The sequence below is a fragment of the Dromaius novaehollandiae genome, chromosome 25 (genome assembly GCF_036370855.1).
Source record: "Dromaius novaehollandiae isolate bDroNov1 chromosome 25, bDroNov1.hap1, whole genome shotgun sequence".
Classification (NCBI taxonomy): Eukaryota; Metazoa; Chordata; class Aves; order Casuariiformes; family Dromaiidae; genus Dromaius; species Dromaius novaehollandiae.
Window position 1 is genome coordinate 3194092 of NC_088122.1, and position 16824 is coordinate 3210915.

The 16824-nt window shown below is 41.3% G+C and overlaps 1 protein-coding gene across 2 annotated transcripts in view; it reads right to left on the minus strand.

The window, feature by feature from the left end:
* The window catches only part of KDM4B (lysine demethylase 4B), a 93909-nt gene that overhangs the window by 59550 nt on the left and 17535 nt on the right, over positions 1-16824 (minus strand). For both annotated transcript variants that reach the window (XM_064497559.1, XM_026105934.2), the window contains exon 5: positions 15455-15648. In XM_064497559.1, coding sequence (XP_064353629.1) covers positions 15455-15648 — 194 coding nt within the window. The remainder of the gene's footprint in view (positions 1-15454; positions 15649-16824) is intronic.

Consider the following 16824-nt stretch of genomic DNA (forward strand, 5'->3'; position numbering starts at 1 on the left):
ATGTAAATTTCCTTTTCTACATGCACCATTTTGAATACTTCAAGCTTTCTTTTTTTAGCCAAATAGTAATGGTTCTTCTTCCTTTAGCATCTCAGCCCCAATACCAGAGGTAGTTGGTTTGCTCTAAAACAAACGCTCCCTGCCAAAACCCTATCAAAATCTTAAAAAAACAAAAACAAAAAAACCCTACCAGATTGCACGTAAAGCTACTTCCCTTTTCTGTCCCATTTAGATCACAGCATAAATGTACTCCACCACTGAGACATGGGAAGAGAAGAAAAAGCACCTGAGAACAAGCAAATAAAAAACACGGGGATTTTTAGATCAGTTGGCCAAAAGAGACCACAATATCCATTAAAGATCTTGACCTGGGCTGTAACTAGAAGAAAAAATCAGTCTGACAGCTCCCCAATACTTCACCGGGGTCAACAGGAGCAGTTTGTGACATCCCACTGCCTGTGTAGAACTGAATTAGGAGGAAAACAGGCCTAACTTCGACTCAGCCTTGAAAGGATGCTTCTTTAAACCACAGCAGGAGATGGAGCAAGGATTTTCCATCATCCCAAGCAGCCACAAAACTAAAAGAGAAGTGATGCATAAGCTATTTTAACAGCTTTAGTAAGAACAAGCTTTTTATAGACGACTACTGCTTCAGAGAAGACATCTGCAACAGCCAGCGAGAAACACAACAGTGTCAAAAACACTAACCTGAAGTCACTAACCCAAGAGCAGAATCTGTCCCTCCTGCTTCAGCGAGATTCCCTGCTGAAAGTCTCCATGAACAGTGCTAAACAAGCAACTGCTGGGAGTTTGCTACACCTCCAAAGAAATTGGGCTGGCAAACAAGAGACTGTTCCCTAGTAAGCACCTTCCTGAGCCAGCCTTCCAGTAGTTGACTGAAGCAGAGTGCCAAATTTAACCCCCAAACCCGCCACTCAACAATTTGTTGGATTATAGCATGAATAAGGTGTTGCTGCTTTGCCAGAAGACACAAGATTCCTGGGAGGAGGAAAAGAAAGTCTCAAAATAAAGAAATTATAGCTGGATGACTCAAATGTCATCTTACTTGCAGATTGTTGACTTCAGGGTAATATACTGATCACTTTAAATTACCTTTTCCTTGTCTTTTTACTGAAAGAGGAGCAAGAAGTCCCCTGAAACAGATTAAGTATCACTTGGAGAAATCTAGAACTTACTGTTTTAAGTAAGAGACTTTCAGCTTCCAAAGTTGTTTCACAAAATCTAATTCCAGCATATCTGATAACTGCTTCAGGATAATTTTCAAGAGTTCTAAAGTATCCTGAAAAAATGGGATTCTGATTTTAACTACCAAGCTGCAGGATCACAGACTAGAAGTTCTTTGCCCCAAAGCTACAAACATGTTACATTAGCATTTCCATAAAGCGGTAGCTTTCTTTTGTTGACAAGGAATAAGTTTAACTGGATGGTCCCCTTTTTATCCTTAATACAAAAGAAAGATCCTTCCTATTTGCCATAAAGGACGTCATTAATAGTGTAATTTTCTTGGTGTTTTGTTTATTCCCCTGGAATGGCTTGATGGATGCGGATAATTATCAGACTATAAAAGCTAGCAAATGTGCTATTTTCTATCGCTCTAAATCATCAAACAAATAAAGTGTGAAACAGCATTTTTGAATACAATTTTCCCCTCTAATGGCTTAGAATTATTATCAGGAACAATGAAAATAAATAAGCAAATGTCTTGTGAGTTAAGAATTAAATGAGTGTGTCAGTATAAAAGAACAGACAGGCCATCCTGGGATACGGGGACCAGTTCAGAGGCCACCATAAAATGACATAATAGGGAACTCGCTACTGCAATGACACTGTTTCTAGCATCAGGTAGTCTTCGGGGGCTTTCCAGGCTAGCTTAGATCCTGTTCTCCATGCTGCCTCTTTGGTGGTGGGTGGAGAGGGAAGACGATTTAATTTTGTCTTATTCTTGGCCACTGAAAGCTATTAAAAATGTTATCCACAACAAAGCACTGCTGCCTCAGGCAATTCCCGGCCTGCTGATGCTCTTTCCACCGGTTTCGCTCCTTTTAAGAGGAACTGTTTGCACCTGAAGCAATCCATTAGCTTCTGCAGAGCACCAACCATCCCTTCCCCTAGTTCGACCTTCCCACCAAGCTCCCAAGACCTTCCCTTGCTACAGCTGTGACACACACGTGCAAAGTTTTTGATCGGTACAGCACCTTGCCTCCGCTGCTCCCCGCATGCCAGCGACTCGGCCTCCCCTTGCAACAACCCAGAGGAATTAAGCGGTGATTAGATTACTAAATCTCATGCACCCCTTCTCTACTGGAGATTGCACACCATGGGCAGGAGGTTCAACTGCAAGGCTCTGGAAATGTCACTGTGGTCTGACTCATGTTAGAAGGCAGGAAAGTTAATTTCACAGTGCCTGCACAAGGTCTGGCCAAACAGGGCCCACACAGTTTAACATGCTATAATTACTGAAATAAGGAACAGAAACGAAAAGAGAACAGCACATTTAAAATGCCTAAGACCATGTGTCAAGCTGGGGGTTAGTTATCTGTCTTCGAAGCAGATTTAGTTGTGCCAAGAATATTGACCCTCTGAAGATTCAAATGCCAACCCACTCTCAGTGGTGACAGGCAGAATAAAAAGCTATTATTTCAATCTCCATAAGACAAAGTGTGTCCATAAATGCGTAATCTGAACCCTGACCTTCAACATCTTTAGCCCCAGTGACAGCAGCAATGCCTCCAAAGAAAACTCTTTAGTCTATCAAGAATATATATCACCCAACAGAAGCCATTACAAACCACCACCACACACCAAGTAGTCCCTCATCTGCAAAAACCCAAAGTTCGTACCCTGCTTCTGAAGTCTAATTTTTCTATACAGTAGAATAGTTGTAATACAACACCTCCTAGCAGCGTCAAAGTAAAGCTCAGAGCAACCACAGTAGTTTTTCCACTTTTCTTTTTTAAGCCAGTTTTGCAGCCTGTCTGAAAAAAACAAATTTCAACAAAATTAATGGATTGCTCCTTCATCAATAGCATGATCACTGCCAGCTCCATACCCTTCACGGTCAGCTCTCTTTTTCTCACTTTTATTTTCCCCCATGTTTAACAGCCCTTCTTCCTTCCCTCCCTCCCAGTTTGTTGAAAGACAGAAATCAACTCCCTCTCTCCTTCTCATCCATATCAGAGGTTATCCAACAGTGAATTTGCTTTAAGCACCCAGTTTCACTTCTCAAGATCACCATGTGGAAAGGAAAAGCGCTGGCCTCCCTCATCTGTCCCCTTCTGCTGTGACTCCTTTGCATCGAAAACACAAACACTTGCTCTGGAGATAACATCGCTCATGGATCAGAGCTCCTTGCTCCTAGGAAAGAACCTTTATCAAGTGTCTGCAGTTTTATCTTTAATGGATCATTTTACAGGACAATAGATGATGGAATTCAGTATCTTTAACCAGCAGCATCAATGATTTCAAATAATGACATTTTTATTGAAATACACATAGGGAGAAAGATAAACACAGAGGCTTGGGAGTATCTGCTCAAAAAGCCATAATGAGGAGTAAATAGGTAATGACAGAACAAGATTAAAACCACACAAACACACCAAATCAACCTGCCTTATAAAGCTCAAAGAAAATGAGCTCTGCAGACAGCTGCTCAAGAAACTACAACTTGTGAAACTGCAAACTCTCAATTTGTTGTCCAGTAACATTAGGCAGAATATCTCGACTCACTCTGGCGTTAGGTTTGACTTAAATCTTCCCACAGCCAATCCATGAGTCCGTGCCAAGCACATACTGCTGATAGCCTCTTTTAATGCTAAAGTTGCCATGAAATAATAGAAATAATATCTAAAGGAGACATTAATTTCAAGAAATGACATTAGACAGCATCTTTTCCAAATTCTATTCTTAGGGTAATGGGAATTTTCAAGAGGGACACCTGAACTAACAGCTACAAGAGCTGCACAGTAAGACAACCCCACAATTGGCTACTGTGGCACGGTTTCACTAACCCAAAAGTCACTGAATAGGAAAAGAAGGATTTTACCAGAACTCAAGTGCAATTTTTAAATGTTATTTTAAAACAGGGGAGTTGATATGAACAGCCATCTGCTCTTGGAAAGACTATCAATATAACAGTTCAGTAAGCTTCACAGCAGCAAATGCCAAACATGAAGCACAAAATTAAAAATCGTAGTGGAGCAACTCTCTTTCCATATATAGGAAATAATCCTGTAGTCTACTTCTGCATGCAGACAGCAAATAAGCACTATGGAGAGGGTATTTTACTAAGAAAAGGTGTTTTGGGAAAAGCATTATGAAATCATTTATTCATTCATTTTGGCCAAGAAGATAATTAGTATACAATTCAACAGAGATGAATGGCTACACCATTTATCCTCTTGCCATTCTCTGTTATTTGTTTGGAAGAACCTGTTCACATCACGTTTGTTTCCTAAAACTCGTAATCAGATTATTAATTACTCATTGCTTTTTGTAGCGGATATTGTACCGCTGTAAACTGAAAAGATGATGCTTCAGAGACCTTACTTTCTTTAAAAAAAAAAAAAAGAAAGAAAAAAAAAAGCCCTATGCAACTGGAGAAACAAGGAGGAAAAAATGTAACCAGGCAGCTGATTTCAGTACCTGGTACAAATTCCCTCTGGTGCATATAGACACGCACAGACTCCCCAAGCCGCCTGCAAGTGTCATTGTGAGCCAGCTAGTTAGCAGCAGGCATCACGCTAACAGAGGAAACTTCAAGAGAGAGACGCCAGGATTTTGTATTCCAAACCATGAGAACTTTGGTCTTCTCCATTAGGAAACTAGTATCTCTGCATCGTGGACAACAGAAGGCCACCATACTGCTTCTTTAACTCTCAATAGCACAGAGATGACTTCATGCATGTACACACCGATTTCTCCTCTAAATTGTATGGAATAAGGAGTTAATTCAAGTGAAAGAGAAAATCCCAAAATAACATTTCCTTCACTGTCAAATGAGCTATACATCTTTGCCCAGACTATACGCACGAGCGCGCATCTCGGAAGCCTGCAGTACGAACGACTGAGAGACGTGGAAAAAGAATTTGACCTGAGGCTGCAACCTTTGTGCAGGGAGCAAAACAGAGCTACCTGCGCTTTGCAACATCCCCATAGTAACAGCACCTAACCACTTATTGCAGGAAGGAGTTAAACGTGGATTTTCATCCTTTGTCCCACAACAAAAATTTAACAATTTTCCATAGATAAACATGAAAACACACCTAAGCTATCAGCAAGATGATGTGTTAGATACCGCAATTGCATTTCACATACTCCCAATCCTCTTGACTTCTAAGCAAGGTCCTAGTTTCAGGACTCTGAAGACCAAATTCATCCTCAGGCTGCAGGTAATAAACTGAGCTTTCTCCCTCCAGTAAGCAGAAATACATTTCAAGTCTAGGAAAATCTCTATGCAACTATATTAATGTTTGAAGAGAAACTGGAATGCCTATGGTAGAACAGGGGAACAACAGAAAGAACCCAAATTCAGTGTTTGCTAGAAGGAAGTCTAAAAAGATTAAGAGAGCTAGTGTCTCTCTAATAGTCAAACACACTGAAAGGGGAGATCACAGATGCTCTTCTCTTGCACCAACCGGCCTGTGAGAGCTGCCTCCTTTACTGAGCACAGGGACATGTATGTTCCCGCTCACTGCTCTCGGAAAAGAATATGGATAATTGCCTACAGCAGAACAAAAGAAATCTGCTCATTACTAATGACAAGTATCTTTGGATCAGGAAATCCCTTGTGCTAGAGGTGCAATGCCTCCTCCCCACACATGCACACGTTTTTTTCCTTTTTTGAGGAAAAAACATGGCAAAGATCTAATCGTTCTGCTCCACCAAGCTGCATCGTTTCATCGAACTACAGCAACTTTTACTTCGAAGACGGCACTCCAGCTCTCACCAGTATCAGAGCTAGAAGTGTTACAGCAAGTATTTGCCGCAGATCAGTGACACAGTCTGTAAAGTTTCCTTTATTTCTTCTATTCAGTCCCCTTTGTCACCTTGATTATCCAGACAGAAATGAAGTGGATAGAAACCCAGCCTATATATTACTTGTCTCACATGGAGAAGATTAACTAGTTAACAATTGCAGAGCACTCACACGACGCAGGGTGTTATTCAAGTACCGTCGTTACTATATTCTGTGATTTTTAAACCATACTTGTACTGCACTTGGCATCACCCAACGTCAATTTTCTCTGCTGAGTAAAGGAAAAATCCCCACTGATTTCTGCCAATGTGTTAACAAAATGTGAATAAAGAAAGAGCTCTGTGGTGCCACTGCTCATTCCTCCTGGTCTCACCAACCACTGCTTTCAGTGCCATGCCAAGCCAGCATCCGTAAACCTGTTCTCCCACAGGGCCCGAGTCAGATCAGGCTGAGAGAGTTACATGAAGCATGGATGCACATCTCCTTCCCGTCTTGTCTCAGTGGCAAAGTGCACTGTTCAAAAGCCTCCGTTATTAAAACCAATCTGTGATACTGTCAGACTTCCACAGATCTTCATTTCAAACCAGGCCTGAGCTTTGAGCAGACATTTTCAAAACGCAAGAATGAGTTTCAGCAAGAGCCTTCTTGGATCAAAGACAGGCTTCTCTCAATCCAGACTGGGACTACTGAGCTGTGATGAATTATTAGTGCTGGCGGAAAGAGCAGCACATGCATTAAACACTACGTCAGTGGAATAGGAACCCACTTGAAGATATTGCTGTAAAAATGAGAATGAGACCGCAGATCAGCATTACCACCTTGCAAGATCATTATAGGAGGGTACAGAGATGAACCATAAATCAGAAGGGTCTCCACTTTGCTAGGTTAGATACAACCACCAACAGAACAACCCCAACCTCTTAAGAGTTTATAATTTCAAACTAAACAGTCACAACACAGATGGACATAAAATGCACAAACCAAAAAATAAAATGACAGTAAGCTACATACTAATATCATGTCTTTGACAGTGGGTTTATTTAGACAAGGATGAGAAACAGGGTAAGAGAGGAGTACTTCAGTGGGGGAGAAAGAAAAAGAGCATGTACAGGATGGAGCCGAGTGGAAGAGGGAGGGAGGCAGAACCGTAACAGCTCAGTCGGCCGACTGAGCTCATCTTATCCGTTCTCTTACGGAGGAACAGTCCCTCCCCAGGCTACTTCCGTAGTTACTCCCATGGTCCAAGAGCCTGGCTTGATCTTCATGCCATTTTCTCTTAATGCTAGATGAGGGTAAATGAAGGGAGGCAGCATCCAAGCTCTTTCTTTCCAGAACACAGTGCCTCTCTTGCATCAGGAAAAACGATCTTTTAATGAACTGTCTATAACAGTGCAACAACATAAATATCTAAGTCTATTTAAAAGAACTCTCCACTGTTCCTGTGTGCCAGTTGCAGACACCTGATTGGGAAAATAATCCACATAATCCAAGTCAGGGGTCATTACTCTTCGCACACTTTGGTTTGATCACTTAACTGCATTAAAACCACTCCAGTCACATAAAATTCGGTCTCTGCACAATATGCCAGTCCTTGCATTTTAAAAGCAGACTATCAGCTAGCACCGTTCCCTTTTTGAGACTTACGTCATCTTTCACCACAGCACTACCTCCAGGACAAACGGCACCCTTAGATCCGAGGGGAGCCTGGAGGAAGGCTGGTTCCAGTATTAGTAGTACAGTGTGTTTTGTATTGATTAACTAATGACTGCAGTATATGAAGCTTGAAAGGCAGCATTAATAACTCACCACTGCACTGCTCCCATTTATCAGGGAATTACAGAGGGATGCAACTCTGCATCTCAATTTATCATTCCTTTCATGACTCTCGGAGCAAATCAACATGCACACAGATTCTCAATGCAGAAACCCCGTTCCAAAGCAGCTTTCACCTAACACTTTCTTGGGGAAGAGGTAGAAGAGTGAAAAGCTACTCTGCCTGGTCGTACTTTATCTCGCTTTCCTTTTATTTCTTTTAATGAATACCACTGTTCTTTCCTCTATCCCTTTCATCAACAGAAAAGAGTCTTGCTTTGCCAAATCAGTCTGAGAGCAAATGGCATTGCAGTTAATCTATAAATCAAACATCACCATAAATTCTACTCTTTCTCCATCCAAAACTGCAGAGCTGTAAAACAGATTACATGGGATAGCAGAGGCTGGAAGGAAATTTGTGAGCTGCAAGGAGCCCATCACTGCCAAATGGCCTTCCCCTGCCCCTCCTATCTCCCGCACTCCACCCCAACGAGGCTATAAATCTCGCCTGCCAAGAGTGGAGCACACAACCAGCAAATGAGCACATACATTTAAAAACAAGCCAACCTTAAGTACTTCCCCTGGAAGGCTGATGCAGACCTTGGGGGAGCGGGGGAAAGGCTGCAGAATCTTTTTTGGGGGGAAATTCCTTAAAGCCAAGAAATAGGAAAAGTAAAACTCAAAAAAACTGTATATGGAGCAAGATGGAAAGCCATAGCGTAACGAATTCAGAGTTCTCAGTTCCCTCAAGGCCAAAAGGTGGATGGGATTCTTGCTAATCTAGTTTTAAGAAACTCACAGTCTCTCCAGGGTGCGAGGCTATATGGATCCCAATAATCACATCTGATCAATATAGTGATTCAACCACCCTGTACAACGGTCCCCTGAGGGAACATAAGAGTTAAAAGGCAATAAATGATGCGAGGGACAAATGCCCTCCCCCCTGCTGCCATACAATTCAGCATCCAACATTAAGCCCAGCTGCTTTAAACGAGATTACATCAGGCTCTCAACAAACTGCAACATACGTGAGAGTGTGTTAAAAGCGGAGGGATGGTGCAGAATACCACATGGGGGAAACGGGGATAAGGGCCCTGTGTCCTGCATTGAAAATGAAGGTGGAAAGACGCTGGAGAGGTAAGCTCCATGACTGTATTAGGTCATTTGCTTTCCCAAGATAGTTTTCCAGGGATTAACATTTCCTATCCTGGGGGGAGGCTAGGGCAAGAGTTCTGACCAAGACAGCTGCAATGCTCCCCGAGACAATCACGAAAAGTAAAATCAGCAGTGAGAGCCTCAGCACTTGCATATCTGCAGCTGCTTTAGTACATGCTGTCAGCCACGAGCAAAGAGGGCTCCCTTATACAATCTGCTCCCAGGGGAGCAATCACGCCTTGCCTTAAATCTCCCCATTAAATCTCCCTTGAAAAACGTGAGGTTTCCCTGCTGGTGAAGACATCCGTAACAGATAACTATAAATTTACTAAAATGTAGATATTACAAGCAAGTCCTTCCCTGGACTTGTTTTCCTCGATTCCCACAGAGAGACTTATCCCAACATGGGAAACCTTGCTAGAGAACTGGAGGAAAGAGGGTAAAAACACTAGCATACTTGAACTAAAGTCACCAGGTAATTCTGTGTGCTTTTGGGTAAACAGTGTTAAGACTTTTCCAAGATACAATTACATTTTATAACATACCTCTGGAATTCTATCTGTGACCAGTTTTTTCATCTAATCGTGTTATTGTAAAATTCTTCTGGTAATTTGTCCTTAATTCTACATAAACTGCTGCTCTGGCATAAAGTGTACCATGTGATATCAAAGTCAAACAGATTAGGCATGATCCACTTTCAACGAGGGAATGTTTTGGAGAGGAGACCATATAACTTAAAAGCCAAAGCTGGCTCCCTATTTTAATTAAAGAGAGATTAAACATCCATCATGATAAGAAAACAGAGACATTTTATAAAATCAATTACCATCCACGGTGTCACTCTAGTTTAACACCTGCAGTTTCTGAGAGAAAGAACACAGTATAACAGTCCATTAACATTTAGAAAATGTAAATCAAATATTCTTGCCATAGGGCAACATCAGTCACAAAATATCTGAGAAAAATAGCCTTGTTACCCAGTCAGATGTTACAACGTTGACAAAACAACATGGAGGCATTACTGCCTCAAATGTATCCAATCAAATTCCTATTATTAAGATTTTTAACAACTTAAAGCTATTTTGGTATTCCTTTACTCCAAAAAGCCCTGCAAAGACGGGTACTCCGTCTGCTCCGCAGGGCCAGGGGACACCAATGCTCCGACCAGCCTTAACTCCACGTGGAGAGCCTTTCCTAGCATTACTCAGAATAGTCCAGGCTGCACTGTATACCACCTTATAAGGTCAGAAATTCACCTCCCAGCTGTGTTTCAGTTGGCTAAATGAGCCACATAGAGGAGCCTACGATAACAGTTCTGCGGCCTTAAGCAAATCACTTAACACCCCACCTTATAAGAAGGTTAACGCCGACCTACTTCAGATTGATGGCAACAAGTGCGGAGTATTAGACCACAGGACTTACTTGGCCACTCTGAATCCATGTGATTACAACTGCTAGTGCAATACAAGAAGGTAAAACAATAAGCAATGTCAAGTGCAGGAAGAGGACTTACATAATTGATATGGAAGGTCTAAAGAGAGCACAGACATGCACTCACACACTTCTATAGAGAGGGAATGAAGCTTCGCTTGAGTATCTCAGTGTTTCAAAATACACTTTTGAAATTGCAAGGGCTGAGACGCATACATTCCTCAAAAATGCCATAAAAACCATAAAGTATTATACACGGCATTCAGTTTTGTTGCTTCTGTCATTATAAAAATCAGTCTTCTGTTAGCATCACTTGACAATACACTGTATTTTAGATCTCAGCATATGAATGTATAAGGTAATTATACATAATATGTATAATTGATACAGTAAAAACTCCTACCACAAGAGGTTTAATACAGGGCTGCAAAATGAAATACATTCAAACTTTTGAGAAAATTGAAAACAGACTATGAAAAGGTTATAATTAAACTGCTAATGTAAGAGGGACATTTTATTATAATTTGAGAAACAAGCAAGCAAGAGACTCAATCTGGCAGCTCCCTGCCTGAGAAGCTTAAAATGAAGTTACACAATGGCTTAAATCCCTGGTATGTTTGATGGAAAGCGCCCACACCTTCCATATTACCTCCCAAGTCTATCACACCGATTTTCCAGTTAAAAACAACAAAAGTGTAGTTACAACATATACCAGATGCACATGCCTGAGAAACAGAGTATCAGAAAAGATGAGCAGCAAGAGGCAAGTATAATCCAAAGGGGCAGTAGGGCTATCTGTGCAGCAGCAATCATACTGGCTGAAGACATTGCTCATTCTCTTCTGTGCAACGAGACAGAATTTCAGATAAAAATGCATTGCAACTACAGGCATAGATACATGATTTAATGAGACTGGAAGCAGAAAAAAGCTGTCTTTCATGACCCCCTTTCTTCTTCCTCATCACTGGGTGACCCTCTGCTGCGTGAGTATTTCACTTAACGCTGAAGAATTTTTTAACCTGCATCCCCAGTGACACAGCACTGTGTAAAGAACTCATTTTGCTACAGCTTGTTCTGTTCAGCTAATGGAAAAGAAACAGTGCAAGAAAGTGTTGGCAGCAGGACTTCTCTGCAGTGAAAGAGACGCATATTAATCAAGCAGTTGTATGACCAAGCAGCTGCTAATTAGGGTGTACAAAGAAACCATCTTCATTTGTTGAACCGCAAACATTTATTTTAACTCCAATCCCAACAGTCCCAAAAAACCACCTGTTGTATAAGAGGTATAATCCAAAATTCCAAAGACAGAAATGAAAGATGAATACAAAACAACTCTTCAATAACTACCCACCCTGACCTACAAGAGATTCCTTTTTCAGGCTATCTGCTTCTGCTCTGGTGGCTTCTCATAGTCTGAATGTATCCAGACCTCCCCGAGAAGGTAATTCAACCCTTCATCTCCGTCACAGAAAATAAACATAGAGTGATTTCTTGTAGAACTCATCTGAACAAGGTCTGGGAAGCAGCCTCATTTGGCCCAATGCCTTTCTCACCTTGCCTTCATCAGGAAACAGAGCTGGTGGCCTCTCACTGTTCCTATTCGCTGCCCTGCAAAGCAGAGCTTTGGTTGCACAGCCTGGATTAAAGTAGCCTAAAATAATTTATGAGAGACGTGAAGAAAGAGTTATGTTTTTAACAGACAATTTTGAGGCAGAATACTACCAATATAGAGAGTGCTTGGTTTCACTATATAAATATCTCTGACAACCAAACAATAACTCTGCCTCTTATTTTAGAGCTCAACCCCAAAGTGGTAGACTTTGAAACTCTCCACGCTCCTGTTATTCCCTGAGGTGCTTCTAAGATGATCACTGTCAGAGTCAAAGAGTCTATAAAAAGGATGAAGGAAGCTGGGAAATTTCCACAGAGGTGGTGCCAGAATAACATTTTAGCCATCTTTGAGTGAAGCCAGTCTGCACCACTGGAATCCCTCTGCCGAAGTCCAAGAGCTCCCCCAGCTGACCTTTGCGATCACTGCACTTGTATCCAGAAGGCGCACAACTGCTCACGTACCTGAAAAGTTCCAGGACTGCTCAAAATGGTGTTCAGATTCACTTCTTAAAAGCCAATGCTTGTACACAGAAGAGCTTGAGAACTCATTAACAGAAGCTGTCATTGTGAAGAACAAGGAAGAAATGACTTGGGCACATGGCATACTCTAGCCTCATGCCTAAGGGAACAGCAAGAGGGGCCTGCCAAACCAGCAATGGCATCTTGTCACAATACATCTATTTTTGTGTTACATACAGTCTGTCATCTATATGAAAAGCTCAGTCGGACAGGAAAATGTTTTGCCAAAAACATGGCCTGACTGCAAAATCCTCATTCTTCCCCCCCACAGCACTAGGTTTACAGAACTAGTTGCCATAAAAAGCCTATACAACTACGGAACGGCTGGATAAAAATCCTATCCTCCCCTCCTTTTTAAGCACGGTAAAAAGCACCTTTTAAAAAAAAAAATTCCTGAAAGACTTAAGCTCCTTTACAAGAAGGTCCTATTCCATTTATAAGCAGTGGTGGCTAAACAACAACTGAAACCACTCTGAGGCAAATATCGGATGTTCCCCAGTGTCTCCCCCAAATCCTCAAGAGGATCAGACAGAAATCAAAGCTGTCAAGATTCAAGATACTAATGCTTATAAGATCTGATACTTGCCAAATTTACTACACTTGATGCAAACTTTATCATCCTTCCACACCTCCACGGAATTCATAAGGTGCAGGCAAGAAGGAAAACAGCTCAGGTCAAGCTACAAACACTTTGTGTAAGAGGTTAAAAACATGTTTCATTTAGCTTCTATTGTCTAACTTTTGCTCACGAAGTGAGAGGGGTTTTTTGTTTTTTAACAGAACAGCCATTATTTTCACACTGTAACCAGCTTTTCTTCTCAAGATAATCTGGTCTTTCTTCTGCTTTTTGAAAGACATAGCCCTCTATTCTGAGCTCAGAACAAAAAGGAAGCTGAAGACAGGTGAGACAGAACTGATAACATGTAAGCGTGAAAGGAGTGGCTGGGAGACAGCCATGATCGCGTGACCCTAACTCAAACCTCAGGTTAATTCTGCATACAGCTCTTAAAGAAACTAACTCTTGCACACCGAAGTGTTGAAACAGCCACACTGAAGAGGACACTGGCTCTGCTGATGGTCACTGCGCTGCGTGGTCAAAGGAGAGCAAGTGCTTCTGCTGGGCTGGTGGCACCATCTACTGGAGATGAGGGCCAAATCAAAATAATTCTGAATGAACCACTTCCGAAGACGAAGAGAAAAAAAAAAAACCCTGACAGTATCTAAAATGAAAGCATGTCACATTTCACTCCTAATCCAGAGATCTGTTTCTTGAAGTCAAACTTGTTTAATGTGGATAACACAAGTGATTCTGTAAAACCCTCATACACCTACCTGAAGGACAGAGACAAAGAATCAGGTACGCTAGAGAAACGGGTTTTCTGGCAGGTTGTAAACATTTAAAAATTCACATCAAGACTGTGGCTGAATGTTACAGACTCAGCCCCTCCTTCTGCTCCTTTTCAAGGCTGTAAAGGAACACTGCATCTATTCATTACAGCCTCTTTGCTGTGGGTAGCTTTTATATGCCCGCAGGCACTAACAGCCTAGAGATATGTAGCGTCACCAGGGACTCGTATTGCAGAGAAATGGGAAGATCTTGTCTGCAAGTGCCAGGGCACAATGACAGCAGCTCCACAGTGACATTTAAGCTTTAATTTGCACGCAAATGTCAATATTTATTAGTCACATCAAGATCTTCAGCAAAGTTCTTCCGAGTTACTAAGTCTCCTTGGTTATACTTTTAAATAGGAGGCTTCAGAAAATAGAATACTGGATCTGGGTAACCCACTTACTCCAGATTTCCTAGCTTCCTAATTTCATCCTTAACTATTGATTTATTCTGTGGAAAGCTATTTCAAAACCAGTCTATACACCAACAGTGTTTAAAAAAATGCTTATTGTTATTCTAACAATTAACCATGAAAAAGTAACACCCTGGATTTCTAAGCATATTTATATATTTAAATGATGGAAATTTTAAAGCAACAGATGTCTCCTGCCTGCAGCACAATGTAGGAACAACAGTCGCACGCTATTAAAGCACTTTTAAAGTGTCCACACGTTCCTGTCACCATTTTGTCTGCCACGTTCCATCCTGTGCCATAGTTTTCGAAGCCACAAATGTCGAAACCTCTCAAGTGTTTTTAATCGTGATGTCAACAAGTCTCCCTAGTTCTTCTTTCTTTCTAGAAAGTCAGGAATTAGGCCTCAAAGCAAGCTAGCAAGAAAGCAAGCAAAACTGCTTTCAAATGTGGGGGGAAAGGGTAGTCCCCCACTCCTCCCTCCTGGATGTTCCTCTCGTTTGGACCCAGTGGGAAGTCTCCCACCAATCTGTGTCCTCAACTGGTTCACCAGTGGGTCGCCTGATGGTGGGAGCATGCTGCTGTAGACTGGAAGTAAGCAGGATCACTGCCTTTGTAGCCAGTCTGCACTTGGATTAAATGCAACATAAAAGAGAGATCGTTTCACGGCAGCTTAAGTCAGGGCCCCCCTCTTTATGGGAACATTGGTGGCAGCTCAGTTAGGCATCAAGCCAGTTCAGGGAAATTAACCAGCCATTTTTTTCCTTTTCTTTTTTTTTTTTTGGTTTAGTTTTTACAGCTCTCTAAACTAGCTCCCTACCTGCTTCTGGTGCAACAGGGATGGCAAGATGCACACTTGAAGAAAAGGTAGGACAGGCCCACAACAGCTTAGATACAGATCAGCTGAAACTTCCATGGAAAGGCACCTTAAGATTGTTATCAAGTTTCAATTGTTCTAGCTAAAGCAAATATGTTCATTAATTTTTTTCATTTTATTGTAAATTAAGAACTGGTTTTGTATCAAGATTATGTCCTAGGGAAAAACAGGAAACCCTAGTCAAGAAGAAGAAAGGATATTGCAGTGGTTTCTGAGTAGAGGCAAAGTATCTATCAGTTCTACGTCACTTACCAAGATTTTGGCTCGCCAAAATGCAAGTAGTTGATACTATAGAGATCCATGTCCTCTGTATGCCAAGCAAATGTCGTCTTCCACATCCCAAAGTAGAGGTAGGGAGTGTTTACACCTTCTATGATAATACCACACTCATGTTCCACCATGTCTAACAGGGTGTTCAGATTGCCAATATTCCATTCTTCCACATCCTATAATTCAAAAGAAATATGTTTTGCACTGGAACATATCAGAACTTGCTGCTGCAGAATATCCCACAACCTCCTTGGATGCCTTGAAGTGTGGTTATGAATATCCTGTTATCCTGGAGGGTTTCCTGTATCTGCATTATTTTAATTTCCCTCCATTTCCATCCAGTTTACTCTTAATGTTTATCAATAACCACAAAAAAGATGCGTTAGCACTACGTTGTGGTAAAGGACTTACCAGCTTCTTATTACATGCGTTCTCTAAAGAGGCATTTGTACTCTGAGATATTCTACCATTAAGTACTGTTTTACTAATAAATACAAGATAAACTAAAATACACTTCTCTCACTAGCATATTCCACTTAGAGTATGTTCTTCATGTAGAGAACGTCTCGGATCAACCGATCATGAACACTAGACTGAAATGCGGCCAGACAGGCAGAGACCTCTGCATCAGCTAGGTACTTCACATAAAGAATAGGGAAGATAATTTTGTTGACAAATATTACAACAGAAAGACCAATGAAAAGAGAAATTCTAAGTCTAGTAGTTGTTTTTCTCTACTTTAGTACAAAATAGAAAAGCCACACAAGTTGGTACAAATCTTTAACCTTGAGATTGCCTGAAGAGTAAATCTCCAAAAAGAAATTAATCATCTCCTTCCCACCCCTTTTCCCCAGTGCACTTAGTATGCATGCAAGTAACAGATACACATGAAAGCAATGTCAGCCTCATGCTGCTTGCTGGAGTAACTGTAAGACAGTGAAATTCAAGCTGCTCATCTTGAAACTTTCTAAATCAACCTTAAAAAAAAAAAAAAAAAAAAGACACAAAGAGGGAGCAGGAGGTAAAGGGATATAGAAAGGAAGCAGCTGAAAAGCAAGATGAAAAGGAGTGCAGAAAGAGAATGTATTTTGCTACTCTGATACCTCAGTGCTTAGAGCAATATAAGTAATTGGACAATAGGAAATATTCTTTTAGAAGTGGCTGTCAATCCTATTATGCAACTTCTGTGTACAAGAGCTTGAAGGAAACTGAAGGAAACAGAACACATATTCAGGACACTGCAGAAGTTACCTCTCCCACAGCTTGCATGCATGTCCAGTTATGTCACTTTCCCTGATCATATCCCGGATAAGAACGTGATACTCTCATCAAAGGAGCAAAAACCTTTTATC